We start from the raw sequence: 25428 nt of genomic DNA, 5'->3' as shown, positions 1-25428 counted from the left end.
TGATCAAAAGACAGTCAGGCACATTCACTGACAGCAGAAAAACGTTTTTTAATCACACAAGGCTTCTTTGACAGGGTTTATGTGTGGCATTTTCTTCTTCTTCTTTTTTTTTTTTTTTTAAAAGAGATGCAGTCCTTTATTGTCAGAGGGAAATTTATTTTAGTCCGTGACCAGTGAGTCACAGCAGCAACTGCAATAAGGGGGCTATAAAAACAGTCATAAAACTAAACTGAAAACACAGATATGACTTTAAAAAAAGATATATTGTACATCTGGTTTGCTCAGCTAGAGTTCTTGTGTGGGTTTGTGCTTGTATATCGATGTGCAAAGCATACGTATTCACCTATTCCTCACCTACAGGCTGTCTTTTAAGCACCTCATAACTCATAAACGCGTACACAAGCAGCCACTCCTCTCTTTGGCTTGCCAAGGCTCCGTGCTGGAGGAGGGGGGGGGGTTCAAAGTTTACCTGCTGGTGTCGAGATATCGGTTACTTAAGCTGCATTGGGCCTGAAGCTACGAGGAGAAAGACGTTTTGAACTGAGAATCTGCTAATCCTGACACTCTGCCCTCTCCTGTATGAACAAAGATGACCTCCCGACTCCAAACTTAATCCAGAAACTCACAATTCATAACACCAAGCGTGCGACAGCCCCGCCTTCTCCATCTGTAGACGGGATGGATGTAATGTTTTGTAAACGCTCCGAGTGAAACTCAAGACGGGGAGTGTACAGGAGCGAACACATGCCGTGGTGTGACAGTATGTGTGTCTGAGCGAGTGAGACACACTTCACTCGGTCGAGACTGTCTGCTATCATACACAGATGACAGCTTACAACCTCTGTCTGGTAATAGGATAACAGCCACACTGGTAATCCAATAGCTGCTTCATTGCATTTAGAGCGCACATGTGAATAAGTATAAAAGGATGAGACAGGCTGTGTGTCTGTCTGGAAGTGTTTACCCGGAGAAACTACAGGCAGCTTCTGAAAAAGAAGCTGGATGCACATTTTCTGTGGCACTGGAACAGAAATGTAACCATGTCTGACATCTATAAGAGGATGTGAGTGTTCAGACATCACAGATTTATGAACAAACACCTGCTTAGTTTCTGTTCTGTACATTTCTGACATTTCAAAGCACTTTTCGACGCCCTGGCCTCCACTTTTGTACATTCAGATCTTCAGATTAGCTCACAGCAGCCCTTTATTCCAGGAGGCTGTTTCACTGGTGTATGAATTCATAAACAGACAAAAGTGATTAATGATTAACGTTTATAGGAGTCTGGTGGGCAGGGTGTGGATGTGTAATGAAACCAACTGACTCGGGGGTGGAAAAGAACTTCTGATTTGAATAATGTTGACAAATTTAGGTTGTTTTGGAGGACGAATGAGTTTCTAATCAGGCTGACTGTCTCAGTCCCTCAGCAGCCTCGGTGAATCTATGCTTTTTCATTTCAATTCATTTGGATATGAAGTTGAGATTATAGTATTGTTCCACTTTATTACAACTTGTACCTTCTTATTTGGAGTTTTGGCCCTCATCTCTATTAATCATCAGGATATTGTACTCATGAAAGTAATTGCTAAGATCAAGGAGCACAATAACTTTACTACTCAGACCATCAGGCTGTTGTGAAGCAACAGTTTACACCCTGGATCCAACAATTAAAATCTGGATACAGCATAGGAGATGGCGCCCCGTTCATTCCTATGAAAGCTTCTCAGTGGGGCATGAAGCCAAAAAAGCTCAACTTCCCATGTCTAAGAAAGAATAAATACTAGAGCGTCCGCCAACCGCGCCGGCTAACTTCCGGCTTAGCGGCCAGTTAACTTGAATAAAGATTAAATTATTCAATCTTGTGGCTCTTCTAGACTAGACTAATTTTATTGGACTGAATGGCTCAAATTATGACAGTCGAAATGTCATTTTGCGGGGGCTGTGACGCTCAAAAAAATGTATCCACCGTTTTTCAGCCACTTCTTTCACCAGGGGCATCGCGGGACGTTGTAATTGAGCGGTTTGGCCACTATGAAAGTTGGCTTCAAAGCCAGGCGCTCTTCCTGAGGTTTAGACAGATTGTCTAAACCACTTCACCTGAAATGTTTGTAATAATCCTTTATTGCATATGAAAACTGTGTGACTTTACAACTATGACGAGTACGTCAGGTCAAAGCTGAAACCAGAGAGTGGGTCTGTAAAATGTGATGGGTGTTTACACCAGACACAGTTCGGGTGATCATTTTAACGTTTGCTTTATTTTCTCTTTCACATCAGTTTGACTAATGACAGGGTTTGTTTAAAACATGTGCAAACATCAAACTGCATGTGTTTCTTGCACAGTCCGACCTTTTTTTAAGTTAACATTGCTGGTCCCAGATCTCAGCCATTATCTTAATGAGTGTGCTGTTCAACCAGCAAAACTGTGAAAGTGAGACCAAAGTTGTGATCAGCTGTTTGTGCTTGGTTCACTGCTGGTGTGAAGATGAATCAGAAATCAATACAGAACTCAGCCACTTCTCACATTAAATCACTGGTGTACCATTAGAGTTTCTATCATCTCCCCATTGATAAGACAACACAATTCCTGTGTCCATTAGCCATTAAAGAACATCCATGAACTGTTTGCAGGACAACAGGATACAACACAGACAGCCTTACTGTAAACAGATACCAACACACTCATACTGCACACTTCAGACGAATACTTTTCCTCAAACATTACTGATTCATATTTGTCATTTAACCCGCTCGATGTGTCAGTGTGTCAGTGTGCCTAGACTTCCTCTTGAGTACACTGATCATTATTTACAGTCCGATTAGCAACAAGTGACACGACCAACCTTTGTAATAAGGTGAAATACAACGCAAATTAATTTCTGTAATCAGACATCTGCATATTAATGCAGATACATTTAAGCAAGCTAACATACTTATACTGAAAATAAACTTCAACATTGCTGGGACCAGTAATGTTGAAGTATATTTTCAGTATAACTATGTTAGCGTGCTAACGTTAGCATTTGATCTAAACGTACGAGAAGGAACTTTTAAAGCAACATTATGTAGAAATTGCCATTTTGTGTGACTTGGTGCCCCCCAAAAGTTTCTGAGTGCAACAACACTGTCGTGAATACAAATCCCAGGTCTGTAACAATTCGTCAGACATAATGTAGGTGCTAACTACATACAAAACTTATTACGTCATAACAATGTGGTGTGTTTAAAACTTGTATGTTGAAGTAAACATGTATGTAACGCTGTGATCCTTCCCTCTCACTGAAGTTACATAGTGCAGAAACAAGTGAAGGGGGGGTGAAGTGGCTGAGACAGAGACACCCTTCACCCTATTACAAGACACTGTACCATCAACATGATTTTGAAGCTGTTATTTTAAGGTAAAAAAGTTACATAGTGCTACAAGTGCTAGTTACTAGGTAATAAGGCCCAGGTTTCTCACAAGTGCCTATAATCTTAATAAACGTGTTTATGGCGCTATTATTTACACTTTAATAATGTTAATAGGCATCTTATCTGTGAGAGAGCCATATAATCTATTAACCAGCACTTAGTACAAGGTACTTAATATAAAGCTTCACAGAAGATGCTACGGATGCAGTTTGATCAGAGCTGAATAAGTCTTGAGGTTTGAGCTCTAACCTTCACTTCCACAGCTGGATGAAAAGCACTGCATGCTCATCGGTTCATAAACCTTGACGTGAGAAACAGGATAGCAGGCTTAATGAAAAGACCTCAAACAGACTGCCATTCAAACCACAAGGCACATATTTCAGCGAATGGTAGTGTTTTGAAGGGTGGACGCCGCCATAAATAGCCATCTGTGGTGAAAGATGACTTGACTGGGACGGTGGATGATGATGTCATTCTCACTGTTGTGGAACAGCCTCAGTTTCATATTGACATTTTCTTTTTAGAAAATACTTCCACGCTTATGGCAGCGAATGAGCGGCTACTCGTCCAAGTTTGAGCCGCGGGATAATTAACTAAAAAGGAGTCGGCTGTCAGATAAATCTGAGGCGCGCAGGGAAAGTTTTTTAAAAATAGTTTCTCAAATATGCACAGACGCAGGCGAGGCAAAGGGATGTTTGAGGAAAGATTTTTTGTTTCATCTTGTTGAAGCCTGTCTCATGCACATGCACACAGACCTTGAATCCCCAGGGGAAAAAGTGAGCTCACACACACACACACACACACACACACACACACAGAAAGAGACAGAGAGTGAGGCATTTGTGGACAGAGGTCTAAAGAGTAAAAGATCAATAACGGTATGTGAAACTGCAGAGACAAGCAGGACATGAAAGATATGAAGAGAGAGACGACACGGAAGAGAAAGAAAGAGCATGCAATTGAGCAAGAGGTGTGTGTGTGTGTGTGTGTGTGTGTGTGTGTGTGTGTGTGTGCGTGTGTGTGTGAAGTCAAAGTGGGAGTTCAGCAGCACTCACCCTGTCGAGTGAGTCGTCACCGGCACAAGAAGAAGCAGCAATGGGTCCAATGAGTGAGAAAAAGTTCAACTCTGTGTCTGAGTGGCAGGCCAAAAAGATTTTAAATACTCCCCCTTAGAAAAGATCACTTGTCTGGCTTTATCTCAAGCACATGGGTCAACACTGCTTCCACACACACGCATGCACACACACACACACCCCAACGCACACACACCAGCAGCCCGTCCTGAGTCTTACTATCCCGTCCGAGCTTCTTTCTCTTCTTTGATGTCCACACAGACAGTCAGAGGAGACGGTGGGCGTGTGTGTGCAGCATGAAGCCGAGTGCGTGTGTGAACAGGCAGGAGGAGAGCGCAGGAGTGTGTGTGTGTATGTGTGTGTGTGTGTGTGTGTGTGTACACTCCCTGAGAGGGAGGTGACTACAAGGAGGGAGAGGGAGGGAGAGAGAGAAAGAGAGAGAGAGAGAGTGCAGCAGGTAATCTGTGAGCGCCGCTCCCTCTTGTCACTCCTCCACAGCGAGTTTGCTCAATCAGGATTCCTCGCTCGATCTTTAAGGAGAAGGAGGAGACGCTCCTCTTCACCCTCGTTGCTCAATAATAAATGACCTACTTGTCTCTTTTCGATAGAATTGTAGCTCATAAAAGCGAATTACATCATCTCTTCTGTATAACCGTTCTCCTTGTCTAGAAATATCTATTCCTAGAAAGTCTGACGAAAAGTAAGGGAAGGTAAGACAAACAGAGTTCTTTCTTTAAGGCAAATTAATGCATTTAAAGAGCTTGAGAAGACAATAAAAAACAATAAACTAAATTAAAATAGTATTAGATATAAATACACACTATCAGTGATATAAGTCAACTTCATTTTCCAACTTTAAAGACGCTAACTACATAATGCCAACGTCCCAGGTTCTTTGCTGCATGTCATCCCCTTTTCCCTCCCTCCTGTCACCTCAGCGCAGCTGGATTCATGAGATCACGTGATCATGTGATGTTGAGGATCTATCACGCAGGCGTTGAACCAGTCAGCATCCTACGAGAAACTACTGGCAGCGATTTAGATGTGACGACCGGCATGAGAAGCATTTGAAAACAACAATGGCAGCTTCGAAAGAGGTTAGCATAGAAGAACTGGAGAGTGTATTTCATTAACAGAAAAGCAAAGAACACTGAAGGACTTTCTCGATGGAAAAGTGGTTTTGACGTTAGCCTGTGACAGACGTTGATAGACAGATGGTTTATCCAATCGTCTTCTGTAGCTGACTCTGTTAAACAGATGATAACATTCTCATATCTATCATTGGCCCCTGAATTGAATTGAACTCGTATCATGCCAGATTTTGTGATATCGGTAAATATCGCATCATTCTCCAAAGAATCGATGTATAGTATCGTGATGAAACTGGTGATTTACAGCCCTGGTAACAAACCATCTCTCACACAACAGGTTCAAAGTTGGGACACATTTTCAGAAACAAAATAGGTACTTATTTCATTAATAAGTTACACTGTGTAAGAGTAAAGGTTATCCGCTACACACACACAGAACATACATTTCTACTTAATGTTATAATCTCTGGCCGTCCCTCTCAAACCACGCGTCCTCTGTGAAGTTCGATCTGACACAGACAAAGAACCTTCAAGTTAAAGCAAAGAGATGCAACATGCACTCTAAATTAGATCGGCTGCTGGATTGTTTGGCAGAAAGCCTAAAATCCATTCAACCGTTCACATGGCTTCAGCTGGACCACAGCGGTTATCAGTCCAAGTCAAACTGAGGCATTATGTAATGCCACATTAGCATGAGAGGCTAGGAGAGCTAACAGGTCGATAAGAGGACGGGGGGGGGGGGAGCTGGCCACTGACAACTGGCCTTCACATGGTCACACGGGTGTAGCCGAGGGGCTGATCAATTGTTGTTATTGCACAAACGTGCATGCTGCACGCCAGTTGTAAAGATCATCAGGACTACTGATGCAACAGCTACCTGCAACAGTTAGGTCTAATTGAGGTACAGACTTAAAAGTTTAATCTGGCTTTACTCCCATATTTCTTGTTTCAGATTTTATTTAATGCTGGTTTAACAAGTTTTCTCAACTGTATCCTCGTCTCTTTTTTCCTGCAGTCTTGTAAGTTTCACGTTTGTCTGACTGTTGGATTTTTGCCGTTGCTTTAATTGTTTTGTGCACACAGGGCATGCATGTAACAGAGAGAACTCTCACCAGACCACCCCATATAAATAAAGATTGAATTAATAAATGTATCCAAGGTAACAATGCTGCAATGTAAAGACACTCCATTAGAATTTGTACTCAAAACTGTACATACAGTTAAAAATGAATGAATTTCACATCTCAAGTACTGTATTTCTGATGTACTGATTTGACCCAGAAATCCCGAACTCAGCGCTATGAAACACCCGGTTTTATTGATAAGTAGGCAGGTTTTTGTCACTAACTGATCTAGTGGAAAGAAAGCCAGCTCGAACATTATTTTTCCAGGAAAAATCCAGCCTAGTAGCTGACTGAATAGTATAGGTGAAGTGAAGTTTACAGAAAGCATGGATGGTGTCATTTTTCTCCAGCCATTATACTGTGCAATCAGTTTTTTCTCCAGAATGACACATTACAGCAAAAAACATGTATTTTTCCAGTTTAAAAACAAAAAAAACATTATAATTATGCAGCATGGCCTCTTTTAAAGTGTTACTGAATTGTTACTCCTGATAAATGAATGTGTAAGCAGACAATTTTGGCGCCAATTTAAACTACAGTATTTACCGCTGGTGCAGTGACTCATATTTTGCAAGATGATGTTTCGCGTGTGAACTCTAAATACAAAACGTGTGTCCATGTGGTTGCGCGTCAACATTGCAGTACAGTGCTTGAGAGAATGCACCTACCGCACACCCACACGTTTACACTACTGATAAAGCCAGCTGGAAACACATCTCCCCCAAATACACAACAAAGTCCAACGGTCACACACAGGACAAGACACACAGGACACAGGCGGGGAAAAAAGATGTGGGAAGTGGTTGACTCATCAAAGGGGAAAACAAGAACTTTAATACACTCCTAACCCTAACATTAGACAGTGACCGTATAGATAAAATTAAAAGGAAGAGCAGAACAGAATGATTAGAGATACTGAAATTACAAGGAAATGCTTGTGTTGGCTTTATTCAGACGAGCAGTTTTTCAATCTGACGTTCAATACTGTGCCAAAGGTGTGTCACAGACATCCAGCAGACAGACAGTGGAGCGATTGGACAGTGTCACCATGTATCTACTCCTCTTATCAAAGCAGACAGACAGCTTTGATTTATGAACACTTTGCTGGCTGCGCTGTATTTCCTCTCATTCAGCTCTCGATTAAACCTTAGCACTTTAAGTGTGTGTGTGTGTGTGTATGTGTGAGTTGTAGCAATTATCAATAAGGACAGGGCATGAGTCCTAAAAGCTTGCGACTCTTTCCAAAGAGCTCCAACCACAAGGCTCGCTCTCTAATCACAGATCACACGGTCGCAGACTAATAGCTGGCTGCTGTGAGAAAATAGGCCAGAGCCTTTGACACCGCAGAGACACAATGGCCTTCCCTTCCTCACTTTGTCATTCCCGATTAGCCGTCTGACTGTGTTTTGACTGTAAAACACCTGGTTTCAGTGCCAAGTACAATCATGTGTTTCAGTTTGGGGCCTAAGCTGCTGTAGGAAGGTTTAGGCTTCTTGGGACTAGAGCTGAGTGTATTCACTCCGGGCTTTCAATGGTCAAGTGTTCAACAACTGAGCAAATAGTGCAGTCCCATTCAAGTACACACTTAACTGAACAGGTGCAGCTGATGATTGAATAAGTCATCTGGAGCTGGTGAAGTCCAGTGTACACAGAAACCTCCATTAAAGACGGATTAATTTACACGAGTTGTTCAGAGAGCAAATAAAAGGGCAACACCTTCCTACCGTAGCAATAAAACCCCTTTGCATCACTTGGTATGGCAGCAATATAGTTAGTTAGTACTGAGCAATACTGAGAAAAGCAAGGTCAAGCTTTTGTCAATTTGTTATTAATTTGCATGTTGTTTGACGCTCTGATTCTGTTGCTTTAGTGTGCAAATGAGGAGCCACACCTGCACCAACACAGGAAAGACACTGATTCAACAAGCCGTCACGCAGGAGTCAGTGAAAACATTTCTCATTCGTACTGCAAGTACAATTTATATTACGTAATTAAAACTAAATTTGGGGATAATGTTGATTCCAGGGGTTTATTTTAATGGAAACAACATTCATTATATGACTAAATGTCATAAATGTAGATTTTCTGAGGGGCAAAATACATTTTCAACTACCTACTGCACAGTTACAGCTTTTGAGATTATCAAATAATTATTTAATTAAACATTAACTTGTGATTGGAGTTGGAGATGAAACTTCTCTGACAATAAAAAACATGTAATATCAAGAGATCAGTGGCGGAAGAAGTATTCAGATCCTTTACTTAAGTAAACGTACTAATACCTAACTGTGAAAATACACAATGAGAAGTAAAAGTCTGTAAAATTTTAAATCAAAACAAAATAAGTAGTCTCTGCTGCTAGGGGTCTCTTGGGAGGAGAGAGTCGGATGCAGAGCCAGACCTTTAGGAGGAATAAACACCTGCAGTCACAATGGATTCTGCTCTGATTCAGAGCTGTTTACCAACAGGAGGAGAGCTCACAGATTACTTTTAAACTTTTGGGATCAAAAAGGGGATTCATCTTCTTATCTTCACTCCTGTTTATCAACCTGACTGCAGCAGCAATCCGCGGAGGTGACCGCCTGTTTTAGCTTTCTTCCTGCTCATTTCCTGCTAATTCAAGCAGGAAATGAGCAGGGTATGAAAAAATGTAGTTTGAAAAGTAGTTAGTAACTTCAGCTGTCAGACAAATGAAGTGGAGTAAAAAGTACAATATTTGCCTCTGAGCTGTAGTGAAGTAGCACTTATCTAGCAACACAGTACCAAAGCCAGGGATTAATTACAATACACTGTTAAGGCCCAAACTGTGGGGCGTCCTCCTAGGGACGGGGCCTTCAAAGCATTTCAGGACAAATGATAAAAGATAAATCTGGGGTGAGATTAAAGTTGATTGAATGTGATACTTCAGGGAACAAAAAGCAATCAACAGTGCTCTTAATGCTGGCCAAACTATACGGATTCAGGACAGCAAGAGTCAATTAGACAGATGGAGAGTCTTTGTCAGGGAAGAAAAGTCAAACAGGTGATGCTAAGCAGGCAAACATCTTGGGTTCATTCACTGTCAGTGTCAGCTGGAGAGCTTCGTACCTTGAAGTGAGTCCAACAGAATCAAATGAGAACCATACATTAAAGAAGCAGTTCGTGATCTTTAAAATTCAACTTAGTGGTTTCCAATTATTGGACTCACTGAGGAGACGAATAAAGGGCACCTTGAAAATTTGAGCGTGACAGGAAAAAGCACTGGAAATACTGAAGTTGCTGTTTTTTTTTTTTGCATCATGTGAATCCCCTTCATCTTTTTTGGATATCTAATTGACTGGATCACCAAAAATAGGCATTTGATTTATAAACACATTCTTAGACGCATTTCAAGAAAAGCTGTACGTACTGTCACCACAACTGCGACAAGACTGACAGTACGTGTAAAAAGAAACTACTAAGACTAGTACTACTGTGAGAACATCAGTAACACAAGACACACACAAAATGAGGATACAACATGAACAATCAAGTTCAGTCAGAGTTAATCTGCTCATGTGTCTCAACAGGTTGAGGTGTGACTTAATGTACTGATAAAATCACAGGTAAATCTCTGCCAGTCTAAACCTGAGAAGCTTTTTTTTATAAAGTTTCTTTCCAGATGTTGTTTTACTGTGTTGGAGCACAAACATGCCTCTTTCAGTTACAGGAAACAGTGCGCAGATGTTCAGGTCAGATACCATGATCCATTCGAGCTGATCAAACACCTGATTGCGATCAGGAGACAGGCAGTGATGTGGGGGACAAACTATTTGATAAGACGATCAATCGTCATTTCAAAACTATGTTGCTGATGTCTGCGGTTCCAAACGAAAGAGCCACATTTCACCATATGGACGACTGAAGCGCATCGTGCGATGGTGATCTCACCTGTTAGCTTATACGTTGACTCACGTTAGCATGCCTGTGCAGTGCCCCTCATTCCTTCACGTCTGATTCAGTCCAATATCTGCATTAACACAGCCGTTTGAAACCCTTCCATTCGTGATATCACAGCCTCACTTACCTGCTTACATCATCGCTGGCAGCGAGAGACAGTTTGTACAGCCAATAATCCCTGAACTCACATCAAAGAAATACATTTACTCATTGTAAAGATCAAGAATCTGTTATATATTGAAACATTTAAGTGCACCTCTCTCTCTCTGTTTTCACACATACAACGACGGTGATTAGAAACGCAGAGAATGTAATCTTGCAGACTTCAAACAAGCGGCTGGCATCCAGGAGCACTACAGCAAACGAGCTGGAAACCAAATCAATTCCTTTATTGGCTGACGGTAAAAGGGTCCAGCCTTGAGACATGCTGGACGGAGGTTGTATTACACACAACACATAATGATCACATCAGAAAGTAAGAGAGAGAGAGAGAGAGAGAGAGGGGCACCCGTAAGACAGCTGGCAGGCACAGTTGTGCTTGTGTGTAGGAATACGGACGTTGTACCGTTGAGGGAATGTAGTGCCAAAGGAAAAGGCTGTCCGACGGCCAAAAATGTTCAAAGTATAGCGTACACTTAAACGGACGCATACTTTCTTAAGGTGGGCCTTCTTTAAGGTGGCTAAAATACGTCTTGCTGGCAATCCTGGTTAGCAGTACAATGCTCTGCTTCCCTGTCGGTGCCACGCGCTGCTTCTCCACACAGGGTCTCCCCCTGACGGTCATCTACTGCAGGTTATACACTGACTCGGGATAAATACCTCATACAACCCCACATCAAAAGACCCGAACTATCCCTTAAAGTGACTAGTTATTTTGCAGATTTAGATCAATAATACAAAAAATAATCAACAAATAAATTAGCTTAAAAAGCTTGCAAGTTACGTTAAAGCAGACAGCACTTTAATCCATTCCTATTGTGTCCGTTAATGTGTTTTCAATTGTATTTAATGCAACACCCTCCAGACTCGTCAGATATCATATTTCTCTTACCATGTGGTTACTTCAGCTGTAGGCTACAAAACAACAAGCAAATCAAGAAAGGGGAAGCACTTTAATATCATTTTTGTTGGTGAGGCAAGAAACCACACGTTGTTATCAGTTGTTAAAGTGTGTTACGTATAGATATCCACATAAACAATAAGCTTGTGGCTGACTGAGTACTATATGCTCATGTCTTTTTCCCTCTTTTCTGTGTAATTGGAGCAGATTAAATGTTTCCATGTCCCTTCACTTCACTGAGCAGAAATCATCTGATAAGAATGATTTTATTAAAGCAAAAGACACAAAAAGGAAGCGCATAAAATACTGCTAAGTGCCGGATGTCTCAAATGTACGTGAAGACTCTCACAACTGAAAAGGCAATGTGAGTGTGACTCAGGTCGTAGCCTCCAGAGGGTTTCTGTTATCTCGTATTAATTACAACTAAGCGAAGCAGCTCTGCAGACAGTCTTTGCCGCGCGAGCTCCCGACACAATTAGAAATACTCAGCATCAAAGAGAAGAAGGAAGAGGATGAATACGTGCAACACTCACAGCCACAAGAGCCACAAGACGAGGTTTGATGTTCTAAATTTAGCTCAAGAGGCGCCGCCTTGGGAATTTATATGGTAAAGAGATGCAATTTATTACAGAATTCGCGCTTATATGTGATGAATATTAAATAACAAACTGGTTGAAGGTTGATCAATTATTCAGCAAAGGCAGTGAGCTTGTTCTTCAGACCAAACAGGTCACAGGGTTCCTTATCACTGAGATTAATACAGTGTCAGTGAGCCTCACCAGCTAAGGTCATTCATCCATCCTAACCATAGTGACTGTAGTCAAGGTGAGTTTCACTTTCTATGACTCACGGGATTAGCCTTCCTTTATATAGGCACAGCTTCTCTCAGTCAACAAAACACAGACGGCGTACTGCAGCAGTGCACGCCCTGCTACGAGGCTGAGGGAGGCCACCGCTAACGAGATCAACCCCATTAGCTAACTGCATTAGCGGGTTGTGATACTCGACATACACAGTGTGCAGCTCGCTGACATGCTAATGCTCAAGTGTTTTGTCAATGAGAATACCATCACAACGTAAGCCGGGAAACTCAAAACTAGCACGAGCTTACGTTTTTAGTCAACGTGTTGGAAATTCTGATATTAGTGATGCTAGCGGCACGGTCAGGCTGCGCTAAATGCTAACGTCTGCGTGCAAACACGCTCACAAAGACACCAAGCTGATGTGTAACAGGTGTAATGTTTACCGTGTTCACCATCTTGGTTTAGCGTGTTAGCATGCTACTGTATACGAGGTAAATACGAGGTAAAGCTAATGAGAATGTCGCCATAAACTAAAATAATTGACAAATTACGACAAATTTTGACCTGAAGGTAGATTTAAAAAGTTACTACAACTCATCATGAGGGGATCCAACAGCTGTGGAGCAATCTCACTAAAAACCACAAATGTAAAAATGCTAGTGATCACCCAAAGCATAAAGGGTCACCCTCAGGGGACCATGATGTCTGCACAAAATATCCTCAAAATCCATCCAATAGTTGCTGAGATATTTCAGTGGTAGACTGAACTCTCCGTTCCCGTTTAACAATATGAGATGGAGTACTTGACCCTGCACTCACTTTAACGATCTTGCACATATAGGCTTCTGCGGGTTAGAGCATTCAACCTACATTATAGAGTATATCGCACTGTACATCCATTTGCAAAAAGCTTTCGAGAGGCCACTCTTGTTCAGTCTGATAAACAAATGTACACATTGCCACTTGCCTTGTCAGGCAGCGAGCGTTCATTTGCTCCGACAGCATTTTTCATGAGGTACAACCATTAGGGCTACTTTAGAGCTCTGGAATCAATATGGTGAACACACACGAGTGTGAGAGGCCATCTACGTGTCTTCATGAATAATGAATCACACTCTGCTGACCCATCTGCCTCAGATGATGACCCCCTGATTCCAGAAACAACAGGAGCACACACTGAAACAGTGCTACTAAATAAACACATCCTGTAGCTGCAGGTGTAGTTCAACAGAGGAGTGAAAAATCAATCTGAACATTGATGAAATAAAAGCTCTAAGACTGGTTGCTGACCTGGTGGTCACAAGATAGATCTGATGATAAACAAGTTTGGGGCAAGGAAAAGATAATTAAAATCAACACTTATTGAAAATCACATCTCTCAGAGTGTTTATAGCTCATAAAAGAGGTCATAAATCTACTTCCCGATCATATATTAAGATTTTCATGATAAAGATATTTACTGTAAATATCTTAACCCACATTCATTCCATGCACTTCTGTGGTTAAGCTTCAGCTTCATGTCTGGACATATGAACTGTTGAGAGCGTGTCGGGGAGGATTGGGTAAAGGGGTCAGCAGAGGACAAGACTGTTAATTCCAGCACCTTTATGTGCACACTTGTAAATACCGCTATGTTACGTGTTAAGTTAATTTTAACAATTGTCTCAATGATGACATACACAGGAAAAGTGACCACATTGTAGCACATAGAGGGTTTTTTTAGGTGATACTCTTAAAAATAAATCCCTGGTTTTAAGTAACAGTTCCCGCTGTTAAGAAGGCATTTCCAGACTCTTCTAACCATCTGGATAAAAATCTAAATATTTAATCCGCTGTTACACTTTTAACCCGTTTTCCAAGCTGCGTCCTGATCCAACCAAAGATGGCAGCAGAAGGGTTGCACGATATGGATACTGATTACCGATAATTACCTGCTTCTCACGGCCAACACTGTTAAATTAACCGATAATCTCACATTTTTTTTAAAAATAGTAAGTTAATCACACCTAAGGGTGAGGAAAGCTCTCCTCTTCTTCTTTCAAAGTAAAAAAAAAAAAAGATATTATATGAAATGTTAAGATAATAGTGAGGGTGGGCGATATGTCAAAGATCTTCTTTAATGGTTTCCATAATTTTATATCACGATGTACAGTAGTTCTCTAGTTGAATTAAGAAATGGGTTAAAATAACGATGACATACTTCTATCACTTCTTCTTTTGACTCTACTTGAGAATTAAAAACAAACAAAGGACTCGAGGCAGAAAGTGGTGCTACAGCTCATTAAGAGCTCACCAGCACTGTCAGATTATAGACAGTCTGGCTCGCTCAGTGTCCCAACACAGTGCTGAAGTTTCCTCTTTCCTGTGGCCTTCATAGTGTCACCTTACTATAACGTGGCCTGATAAACCTTTACAAGAGCACCACGAGCTCGACACTGAACAAATCCAAAGACTCTCTCTCTCTCTCTCTCTCTATTTGGTTAAGTAATCCCCTCCCTGTTTGCCCCACGTGGGCGCCGCACCAGATAATCCTCAAACAGTCGGACAGCTGTCATGTCAGGAACGTGCAGGACAACCTGCCACGACTGATCTGAGTGACAGTGATGTAACAGTAAAGGGAGGAATGGAAACACAAACAGGTCTTTCAAAGCTTTTGTTTAAAAAGTCATTAAGCTGGGTTGTGTAAATGACCCTGCCCTGCAGTGTCAAAGGAACAGCAGGAGCTGGTTTGCTGGGGGTGGCTGGTGGTCTTCAGGCGGTCTGTGTGTGACAATAACAGTGAGAGGGTTGTGCGGGTCACGTGCAGACTCTTCGGTTACATAAGAGCATTTTAGGATTTCCAAACCATTGTCAGGACAAGTACAGTAATCATCTTTAACATCCACCAGCAGATTGTTTCCTAAAGCCGGTGCACTTAAATATGGCAGACTTGTCTGAAAAGGTTCGCTCGCTGCCTTGAGAGCATCCAGCAATAAGTGACTCACATCCATCACTAAACATCTCAGTGTAAGTTTAAAGATTATATTTGATCACAACAAAGTGTCAGATGATGGATCCACTTCAGGTTTAAACATCTGCCCACTTGATGGAGATTGTCGTAACGAGGCGTAATTATCGCGTCAGTCACCGCTCACACGTCGCAGTAAATTGCAGATCAGAAGTTGTATGTCGTTGCTAAAGAAGTGAGGAAACAGGAAATTAATCAGCAACTATTTTCATAATTGCTTAATCATTTGAGTCCCCTTTCAAGGCTTCTCAAATGTGGGGATTGGCTATTTTTCTCAGTTTTATAGAATTTAAAAAACTAATTTCTCCCGCTCAGTCAAAAGTTAACAAACAGCCCAGTCACCAGGATGTAACGTCAGCAGTTAACGTTCAGCAAACCACAGTAATGTCCAAGGTTGACATGTGTACAGCACCAAACACGGCATATCACGTTCACATTATATGCTTATTGGTCACCTTTCACATCGGGAGGTGGAGGGGAAGTTTGTAGCATTATTGCAAGCCAACATGGCTGCCAATCGGGCGACCGGAGTTTCGAGTCACACCACTGGATATTTTTAAGGACACCTAGAGACATTTCCATCCGTTTATCTGAGGTCAAAACCGTTTTTTAAGGAGAGCTGCGGACATTTCCAGCGGTTTCTGCGGCAAACCAAAACCTGCTATTTTTCCATCTATCATCATCAATTTTCCAGTTTGAACTCATCAGTGGTTTTGTAGAAACTCATCAATGACCGAATGTTATCACTCGACTGCATTTTTACCAAAACGCGACAACAACACCACATTATTCCTATTCTAAAATGAAAGAATACAACAAAAATCCTTAATCTGACAGAGGCAGTGTATCTATACCAAACGGTTCATTGACACAAACACCATGAAGTCACCTCGGCCCTGCTGGGGAGGGAGGCAGGCCTTCAATGGGTTTAGTGTTGAGTGAACCATAGGAGGGAGTGGTGGTGGTGGAGTCAGAGTCTTAAGGCCCCTGCAGGCTTTGTTCTGGAGGTATAGTCATGCATGGGGCAACATTTAGTGGTAACATCAGGTTCTCAACCACCACCCCCTTAAAACACAAAGTCTGCTTTGACTCTGATAGTGAAGCGACAGAGGACACATGAGATGATCTCATTCACCTTCAGGCTGTTTCTGACTGTTACTAAATCAGTGACATAATCCAGCGTAAGGACAAAGAGGAATACACACAGTTCAGTAAGGGACACAACTACACACATTTATTTTGTTCGGTAATCAATTTTGTGGTTCCAGCTGCTGCTTTTCTTAATTTTATATTATTGTACGTGTATTATTTGCGGGTTTTGGACCAATGAAGATGAATGAAGATGGTTTCTTGAGCCCTTCGAAGTTGTGATGGCAATCTTCAGGTTTTCAGTGGTACTTTGAGCTAAATGCTAATGTCAGCATGCTATGTATGTTTTTTACAGAATCCAATCTTACTTTAGTGTGTTACCATGCCAACATCTGCTAATTAGCACTAAACACAAAACAACTGAGGCTGATGGGAGTGTCATCAGCTTTGCAGGTATTTGGTCATAAAAGTAAGTACTGCACGGCACAAAAATGCTCTGGAAGCTCGTGTTCAGTCTCTTTTCATTATTTGCATTATTCTATAGACAAACCTAACAAGTCTAACTGATGGTATTAAAATAACAGTTAGTCACAAACCTCCACATTGGTCATAAAGCTACAAAATATAAAGTCATCTCGTGTTGTATTTGGTATTCTGGACACACCTAACAACAACTCAACAGTCTGACCTGGTTACATCATGACTTACCACCCTTTAATTGGTTTCTTTCGTCACCTCTGTGTGGAGCAGCACCTAATGATCCATCACAATGCCACAAACCTGACACATTCTGCAGTCCAAGCACTGCTGAGGAAGGAGAGCTGCGTGTTCACTATCTGGGCATCAGCACAGTTGGGACTTTTTCTTATCAGCCAACGCCGTTGACTCATTTGCATTAGTGGAAATACGTCAGAAACATACACGGCTGCAACTAAAAATGATTCTGTTCATACAAATATAAACAAATAATCTGTTTCATATCTATCTCCATTATTTATTTGTTTATAAAATGCGAGAAAATAGTTTTTGTTTTGTCCAATTGACAGTTACAAAGTTCATTCTTGACCTTAAAGGTGCGATATCTAAGAATTCAGTTTTGACGTCTATGAATTGTGTTGATACTGACTGAAGTTAGCATGCTAAAAGGCTAGCCCCAGCCCATCCCAGTCCAAAGCTCTTGTGCCAGTGGTGTAAACAGCAACAGTCTCTCTCCCTAGACCACTAGATGCACCGCTAAACGAGCTAACAGCAGCTACAGTTAGGGGTAACCCTGGTGATATGCTGCTCTGTTTGTTTTGAGTATGATTTTGAGCTGATGAGTTTGTGGTATTTTTTGTTCATAAAATGACTTAAAACTGACAATAGACGAGATTTTTCTTCAACCTATTATTAGTTAATACTGATTACACGATGTAATGGCGTAGAATAAATCCGAGTTTAATCTGGTAGGACTAGAAACCTTCAGCCTTCACCATGCAATTTTCATTACCACCAGTACCTCTCCAGTACCCGAACTCTCCTAGAAAATGAAGAACCAGCCAGACTGTCAGCCTGGCACCATTTCTATCCGCTGTCACATCTCCATTAGAGACTAAATGAATTAATGAACACTTTCTTTCTCTTGTGTTGTTGGTAGTTGCTATTCTGCAGAAAATGGAAAGCGGTCCAGTTGTCTTTGTGACAGCAGTGCCGACAGTAACACCACTTGGAAAAGCTAGGAGTGGTCAGTTGTCTGTTTCCACTTTACAACAGCTCCGGCTTGTTTTCTCATATTCTTTCCATGAGGTTTAAAACACACACCGCAGTGCAGAGAGCAATCTTAAATTACATGTCAACAGGCTTCTGAGTTAATCAGGGCACACTGTTTGTCTTAAATACAGGTTATACCTCCTGATATTTGGCAATCACTTTATGCTCATAGCAGCATGACAGTGACATACTGTCAGAATGCCAATAAGGCGCTCTGGTTCAAGGGCGTGTTTGCTCAAAAGCGCGCCTTCAATTCAACGCAGTTATTACAGCAGGTAGGACTTTGACACCTGGAACCAGCAGCGAGGTCGTGTATCATCTCAGAAACCTGCAGCTCTGGTTGCTGTTTTGACGTTTGTGACGTTTAGTACAAGATAAACAGAAAATAACTTATGAGTGACTTCTCATGAAGGAGATCAGCAGATAAAACAATAATTTGCCTCTGAAGAAGTGAGCTTCAAGCTGCACAAAGCTGGAGAATCTCAGGTATTTGTTAACAGTCTGTGTGATAACGTGCCAGAGATACTGGGTGACGTTTTATGGCCCAACACGAAAGTGCACAACATATTTCACTAATGACAACAGTAGCAGAGAGTACAGTGTCTTCAAATACCACAAACTCCTCCTTCAAAACATTAAAAGACACCATGACGATATGTTCTTCGACACAGTTAAAAGCCAGCTACACGCAGTGAGGCTGGGAGATTTTGAGCAAAGATGTGTAGCACGCTCATTAGTCTAATGCTCATTTTGGCTGGACTTTGCAATTGGGTAGGCGACCGGCCTACTTAGACAGATCTGGTGCTGGCACGACACCTCTACACTGCTCTACGCTCCAGAAGTCATGACTCAAGTTGTCACACTTGAATTTGACACGCCACAGCCTGAAACACCAAGTTTGTGAATGAAAAGCTGGTGAACCAACAGGCTAACTTAACAAGATGTTGTACAGTAATGTGTGAGGCCTGCTCCCGAGAAACACTCGTCCTTCTTTTTATACGTCCACGGCGTCTTTGGATGCAAAAACTAGTATACGCCCCCGAGGGCAGGATGAGATATCAACATTTTATTTTATAATTTTCCAGGAAATTACAAACTTTAGAAGACTTACGCTGACAAATATATGATAAAAAAAAGACTGGAAAAGACACAAACATGAGTGAGTGATCAATCTTTCCATCTAACTCACAAAAATAAAAGCACCTACGTGAATTTCCCAAAATGTTGAGCTCTGTCCCTAATATCACACAGAACTACTCAACTTTCTGGACCATCCTCATGTAATTATAATAAACTGTGACTGGTGATGGATTACTATAGTAACAATAAGTCCGTAAAGATGTATATTGTTGATGTTGAATTATATTAAACCAAACAAGCTGCCTGTCCTGGACTCGCCCCTGTGGAAGTGATGTCCCGTGCCACAATTGCCCAGTTGGCACCGAGTCCCACATGTCTTTCTCCCACTGTTCAACATGTGGTGACCATTAGACTCGGGTCATTAAACACAGAGCCCTCAAACTGCTTTTCTTTTGTCCTTAGTTTGTTTACATCCATCCAGACTAGAGTGGGTAAAAACAATGGATTTAAACCATCCGGACACAACGCAACCACCCACCGTGCTAAAATAAAAGATTTCACTTATAACCGATGATGTTGTTTGCAGACATGAAGACGACAGTAAATGAATGGGTACAATACTGGGTTTGAAGTTACTGTTGCTGACGGGACGTGTGAATCACCAACAGTTACTTTCATTAAACGTTCATTTTGATTGTTTTATGTGTGAAGCGGAAAAAAAAACAATTAAAAAGGACCATCGTTTGTTCTCAAAACCAAATGTGACATCTTTAGATCACCAAATTCAAATTGTGGCCTCATGAATTCATCTCGGTTTGGGATTTATTGTCTTTCTATAGACTCGTCAACATTTTATATCATTTTTTATTAAAACATTTAAAATATTTACAGTCAGTGGTTTAGATTTAGATGTAGGAGGAAGCTTCAGTGACAAAATAAAGAATTGTTTTATATAAAGCTGAAACAATTTGTCCATTAGTCAATCGACAGAACATTATCAGCTATTGTGATATATTATTTTTTGCGTTTGGATAGCTGAAACCAGATTTTTTTTTTTTAAATAATCTAAACAATTCGATTGCAGTCATCTGTGATATTGAGGATTCATTTTCTTTAAATTAAGATTTCAACTCATCGACTCTGAAACGATTCATGTTTTCAGTGCAACATATGAACCTTTGTGTATTTTCAGTCGTGTCCAATGAATAATATTTAAATTTGTGTCAATCTATTTACAATTGTATAGATTTTTGTTAAATAATTAACATTTTTGTTAAAGACTTACCATCATTTCAATTATAGCTGAAACATACCAGAGTTCATGAGTCATTGTTACGGTTTCAGCTTCTCAAATGTTAGCATTTGGTGTTTTTCTTTCCTTTATAGGATTGTGAACTGAATATATTTGACTTTTTCGATTGTTGTTCGTATAATGCGGTACAATACAATCATGGAGCATTTTTCACCATTCGTCTGATCTTTTTGGAGCAAAAACAATTGATTGTTTATTTATCAATGTTGATCTGTTAAATTACTCTCCAACTATTTTGATAATTGATAACTCTGGTTCGACCTTCTTAAAAGTGTCTCTTTACTCCTCTGACAGCAAACTTTGGAAGCCAGTTTCCACTCACCCAAGACAAAAAGTCATAATTATGACACAGAAAGTAGATATTGTGATCGGTGTAACAAACGAATGTAAAAACAAATCAACACAAATTCATACTGTTTTACTTTGTTTCTATTTGGCGGACCCTGCCACCTTTCTAGCTCCAAACAGTGTTCTGGGGACCTTATTTTCCATCTGAGAACAGCTTGTTTATTCAGTTATGGAAAAAAATAAATATGTCTGAGTTTGTATTATTACCTCATTAACACTGTAAATATAAAAAATATGAGTTTGAATTTCTTCTCCAAAACTACAGAGTGCTCCTTTAAGTGGTGGAAATGGGCTTCCACAGAAATCTGATATCTTTGTGTGACGCTGATCGACATTTGTCACCATTTTCTGCCTTTTTACAGCCCAAACAACTAATCGATTAATGAGGTAAGTTGCAGCCGCAAACAGCTGTGCACCTCTGTATCAGAGCACAAGCTCATCATCTATCTAGAGGGATTAACATCACAACTACACCTCTTCTCATCATCCATTATTGATTTTATTCTTTTATTCATCTCTATTTTTGCGTTACTCTGCCTGTCTCCTTCTTCTTCTGTTATTGTGCCTGTCGTATGGCTTTTATTCCTGTTATTTATTCATACTGTCTTTTGTGTTTTCTACATTTTCTGTTCTGCCTTCTTGTTCTAACTTCACCTCAGACTCCGCTTCTGCTTTTGTAAGCTGTTTTTTAAAAGGTGCTATATAAATAAAGTTTATTATCATCATCATTATTATTATTATTATTATTATTATTATTATTATTATTATTATTATTATTATCATTACAAAGGGGCTCATTGGTGTGCATGACATGGATTAAAAAGACATGCATCTTAACCAACATGCTGCCACACATTAATCAGCTAACTCACCTACACACACACACACACACACACACACACACACTTGCAGACTGGAGTTGAGTTGTGTTTTGCTGGCCGCATGGCAGAGCTGCAGCTCGGAGCCACGCCGCAGCTGCAGCTGGTGGTGCTGGTGGTGCTGGTGCAAGTGCAGCGCCCAAAATAAACTGTCCGACTCTCAATCCGTTCATCCTGCAGCCGCACAGACACAAGCGAGCAACAACAACAAGGCTGCACGACTTTCCACTGAAGTGAACTCACCTTTGTGACGGTCATATGGGGCGAGTCGCGTCGGCAGGTGGTGGCAGTTTTCCCTGAGGAGGACTCAGTGGTGGAGCTGCTGCTGCTGCTGCTGCTGGTGGAGCTGCTGGTGGAGCTGCCGGGCGGAGACGAGTCGTGTTATAACAGCGGTGGTTGTTGCATGGTGGTCAATTAAAAGTCATGATGCCCGGCTCGACCTTGACAGTCCCCGAGAAGAAAAAATAAAAAAGCTCACGGACAGAACATGTCCCTCCTGAAACACAACACAGTCAGCGTGAGGAGGAGGAGGAGGAGGAGGAGGAGGAGGAGAGTACAGGATGCGACGAGGGAGGGGCGAGGCAGGCTGATCTCCAGCACAAACTGAAATGATGACGGTGATTTAAAATAAATAAATAAATAAATGATTTCCCAACATGAAATGAGAGTTTATCATGAATCAAAGATTAATTTTTATTTTTTTTATTTTTTTTGCAGAAACTTTATGTTTTTTTTGCACAAATTTTCCCATAATCCCTTGCATAACCCATGCATATACACAGTGGCAGTCCTACTTTGTGCTGTTGACTCACATTTTGCTCTTTTAAATCAAGAGAGCTCAACTTTTTTTCCCTTGAAGCAGTCACCTGTTTATTTTACTGTGTTGTTAAAATGCAAAATGGTACTGTACGGAAGCCCGGAGAGGCCAGTGAGAGAAATTATGATTTGAATTGATGGTCCATTTTCATAAGTCTGATCACGCCTCAGTTGATGACTTCAGAACAGGTGAAACACGCCTGGTGAAGTGCATTAATATTTGTCTCTCAGGGCCTCCGTAGTTCAAGGATCCCAGTTTCTCTTAAAGGGGCTCTGTGGGTCTTCTGAGTTGTGCTGGAAACCAGTCGTTAGTTTCCATTTGACATTTTTCACCTCACGTTACAACTCGCTCACATATGGCCAATAAAGAAGCGATTAATACATGTAAATGATGATAAATTATCACACGGAGACCCTTTAAATAAGTCACTTCCTGCACAGTGTCACTCGGCTCGAAGTGCTCAGATCATGACAAATAATAATAATAAGGGATCTGACATATTCAAAGAGCAGTTTACTTAATGAAAATTAAAAACAGGATAAACATTGATTCAGATCATTATTTTATTTTGCTGAAACATCTGGTGGGCCGAGACAATCCTTACAGCGGGCCAGCTCTGGTCCGCAGGCCACACTTTAAATGAACAAAACCAATAGTTCGACTCCTTGTTCAGGCACTTCATGTGAAAACTGTGCATCTCAAACAGTTTCAGTAGTTTTTAGTGAATAAGAGATTACTTTGCCAATCTACATTTTTAAACATTTGGTCTTTATATCTGCATCTGCAGTTCTGATACCTTTCAGGCACAAACATGGACCCATATATACAGCAGGTGGGTCATGTGTGCTGTTAGTTAGATGATATTCATACATTTATTTTCTTTAATTCTTTAAAACTGTGTGTCTCTAGTATGTTCTGTGGTTTGTATTTTGGAGGGCAGTTGCAGTCGTGTTGGTTCTTCATCATTTTCAGTTTCCACTTTAGTGTAAAACACAACAATTAAATCCTAAAAATCAAACAATTGATGTACAATTAATGCTTGAAATCTGTGTGCAAGAAGAAAAAAAACTGCGGTGCAGTGAGTGAGCTGTATGTGACGGGTGCATGAAGGGAACCAACAGTGCAGCACAGACAGAGAAGAAGAAGAAGAAGAAGAGGAGGCTCACAGATCAGTCTTGCCTCGGGGCTTTGAAGCAGGTGTGACAGGTCAGTAAACTGTAAAGCTGTCAGTGTGTTGTCAGACTCTCACTGCACAGCGCGTTATCATCATATTTTGCATAGATCCCATATTTTCCTGACTGTGCATGTGTGTGTGTGTGAGAGAGAGCTGAACAGATCCTTAACTGACAACATTCACTCTATAGGATACATCATAGATACATACATAGATGGATTAGTAGATGCTAAACACAGTATCTTGACCTTTGATAGAGACTAACGGAGCCCTAACAATAACAGGAATCTAAAAAAGTGTCATTAAATATGTTTCTAGGTGTATTTTCTTTTTTTCAAAAATGTGACCCAACCTTGTTTAAATCCTTCATGCTCTCACATGCTATGTTAAAGTGCATACTGTATATGTCCCTTTGTGAGTGAGGTTTGGTGAACATCTGTATTTGAAGGTGTTTGTTGCCCTCTAGTGTTGAAACGCAGCCATCACAAGAGGATTCATGAAAGCAGGAGCCACTCTGAGGGACATGACAGAGATCTCAACTGCTGTATCTGTGCCTTGCTTAAGTACTTTTTACTTGAATCCCAACATTTTAACACAAATATCTGAACTTTCTGCTCCCTACATTTCCAAAACAGACTCCTTACTTTAGTTTTGATGCCTTTTAAGGGGAATTATCAATTATGGATTATTTATGATGCTTTACCAAACCAAAATGTAAATATTTGACCTCCTGGGAATGAGACCAAAATATCAAGTATCTTTCTGGTGCGTTTAAGAACAGCTTGGACAAATCCCACTGATTCTACCTTCAAGTTTAATAGTCTTTGAAACACATTAACATGACGTGAGGTTCAGTTATCTTTGCACAGAAATGTCCTTCAGAGGGACACTTTTTATTCTTAGTATCTGTACTTCTGCTTGAGTAAAGAATGTGTTTACCTTTGCCACCTCTGGTGTTGGAGGAAATATTCAGAAAATTGAAGTACATAAAAAAAGACCTGCATTGAGTCATTTGTCAAACTATAACGTCAAATATTGTTTAAAACTTCAGTAAAAAACAAAACAATGTTTTAAATTGTTACTACTGGCCTCCCTTTAGGTTAAATTGACTTAGTTTAAAATGTGCCTGCACCGTGGACAAGCCCCATAATCCTCTGGATTGAAGACTCACTGTTATGTTGTGGATGTTATGTTGTCTTTTAATTTGTACGCTGTCCCAGAGTTTATATTTTAGGAGACTGTTACTTATTATCTGTTTCTCTGCTATTAATTAAGGACCGATGACAAATGTTCTCAGGGCCTGGAGAGCCTCCTCTTCAGGTTTTCTTTTGGAGAGAAGAAAAATGGCTTCATAATAAAAAGTGAAGTACTTCCTCGAGTGGGGGCTTGTTTTATTTCTTGTATGAATCCTTGAGCAAAAGGATGAGGTGGAGTTGTTGTTTGTCTCTTCTCTCTGTTTGTTTTTCATATCATTTCTACAAAGGCAGCCAACCT

The 25428-nt window shown here is 40.8% G+C and overlaps 2 protein-coding genes across 3 annotated transcripts in view; both read right to left on the bottom strand.

Moving 5' to 3' along the window:
• The window catches only part of coro2aa (coronin 2Aa), a 38357-nt gene extending 16051 nt beyond the window's left edge, over window positions 1–22306 (bottom strand). The window contains exon 1 of one of the 2 annotated variants that reach the window (XM_073465518.1): window positions 22187–22306. In XM_073465518.1, the coding sequence (XP_073321619.1) occupies window positions 22187–22201 (15 nt within the window). In that variant the 5' untranslated portion in view covers window positions 22202–22306. Of the gene's footprint in view, window positions 1–4466; window positions 4801–22186 lie in introns of those variants that run through there. The other variant, XM_073465511.1, reaches the window with a different exon arrangement.
• uso1 (USO1 vesicle transport factor) overlaps window positions 1–25428 on the bottom strand; it is a 412569-nt gene that overhangs the window by 365820 nt on the left and 21321 nt on the right. The window lies entirely within an intron of this gene.

The sequence above is a fragment of the Pagrus major genome, chromosome 1 (assembly GCF_040436345.1).
Source record: "Pagrus major chromosome 1, Pma_NU_1.0".
In the NCBI taxonomy this organism is placed as follows: domain Eukaryota; kingdom Metazoa; phylum Chordata; class Actinopteri; order Spariformes; family Sparidae; genus Pagrus; species Pagrus major.
Note: the sequence above shows the minus strand (reverse complement) of the source record. Positions and strands in the feature narration are given on the sequence as shown.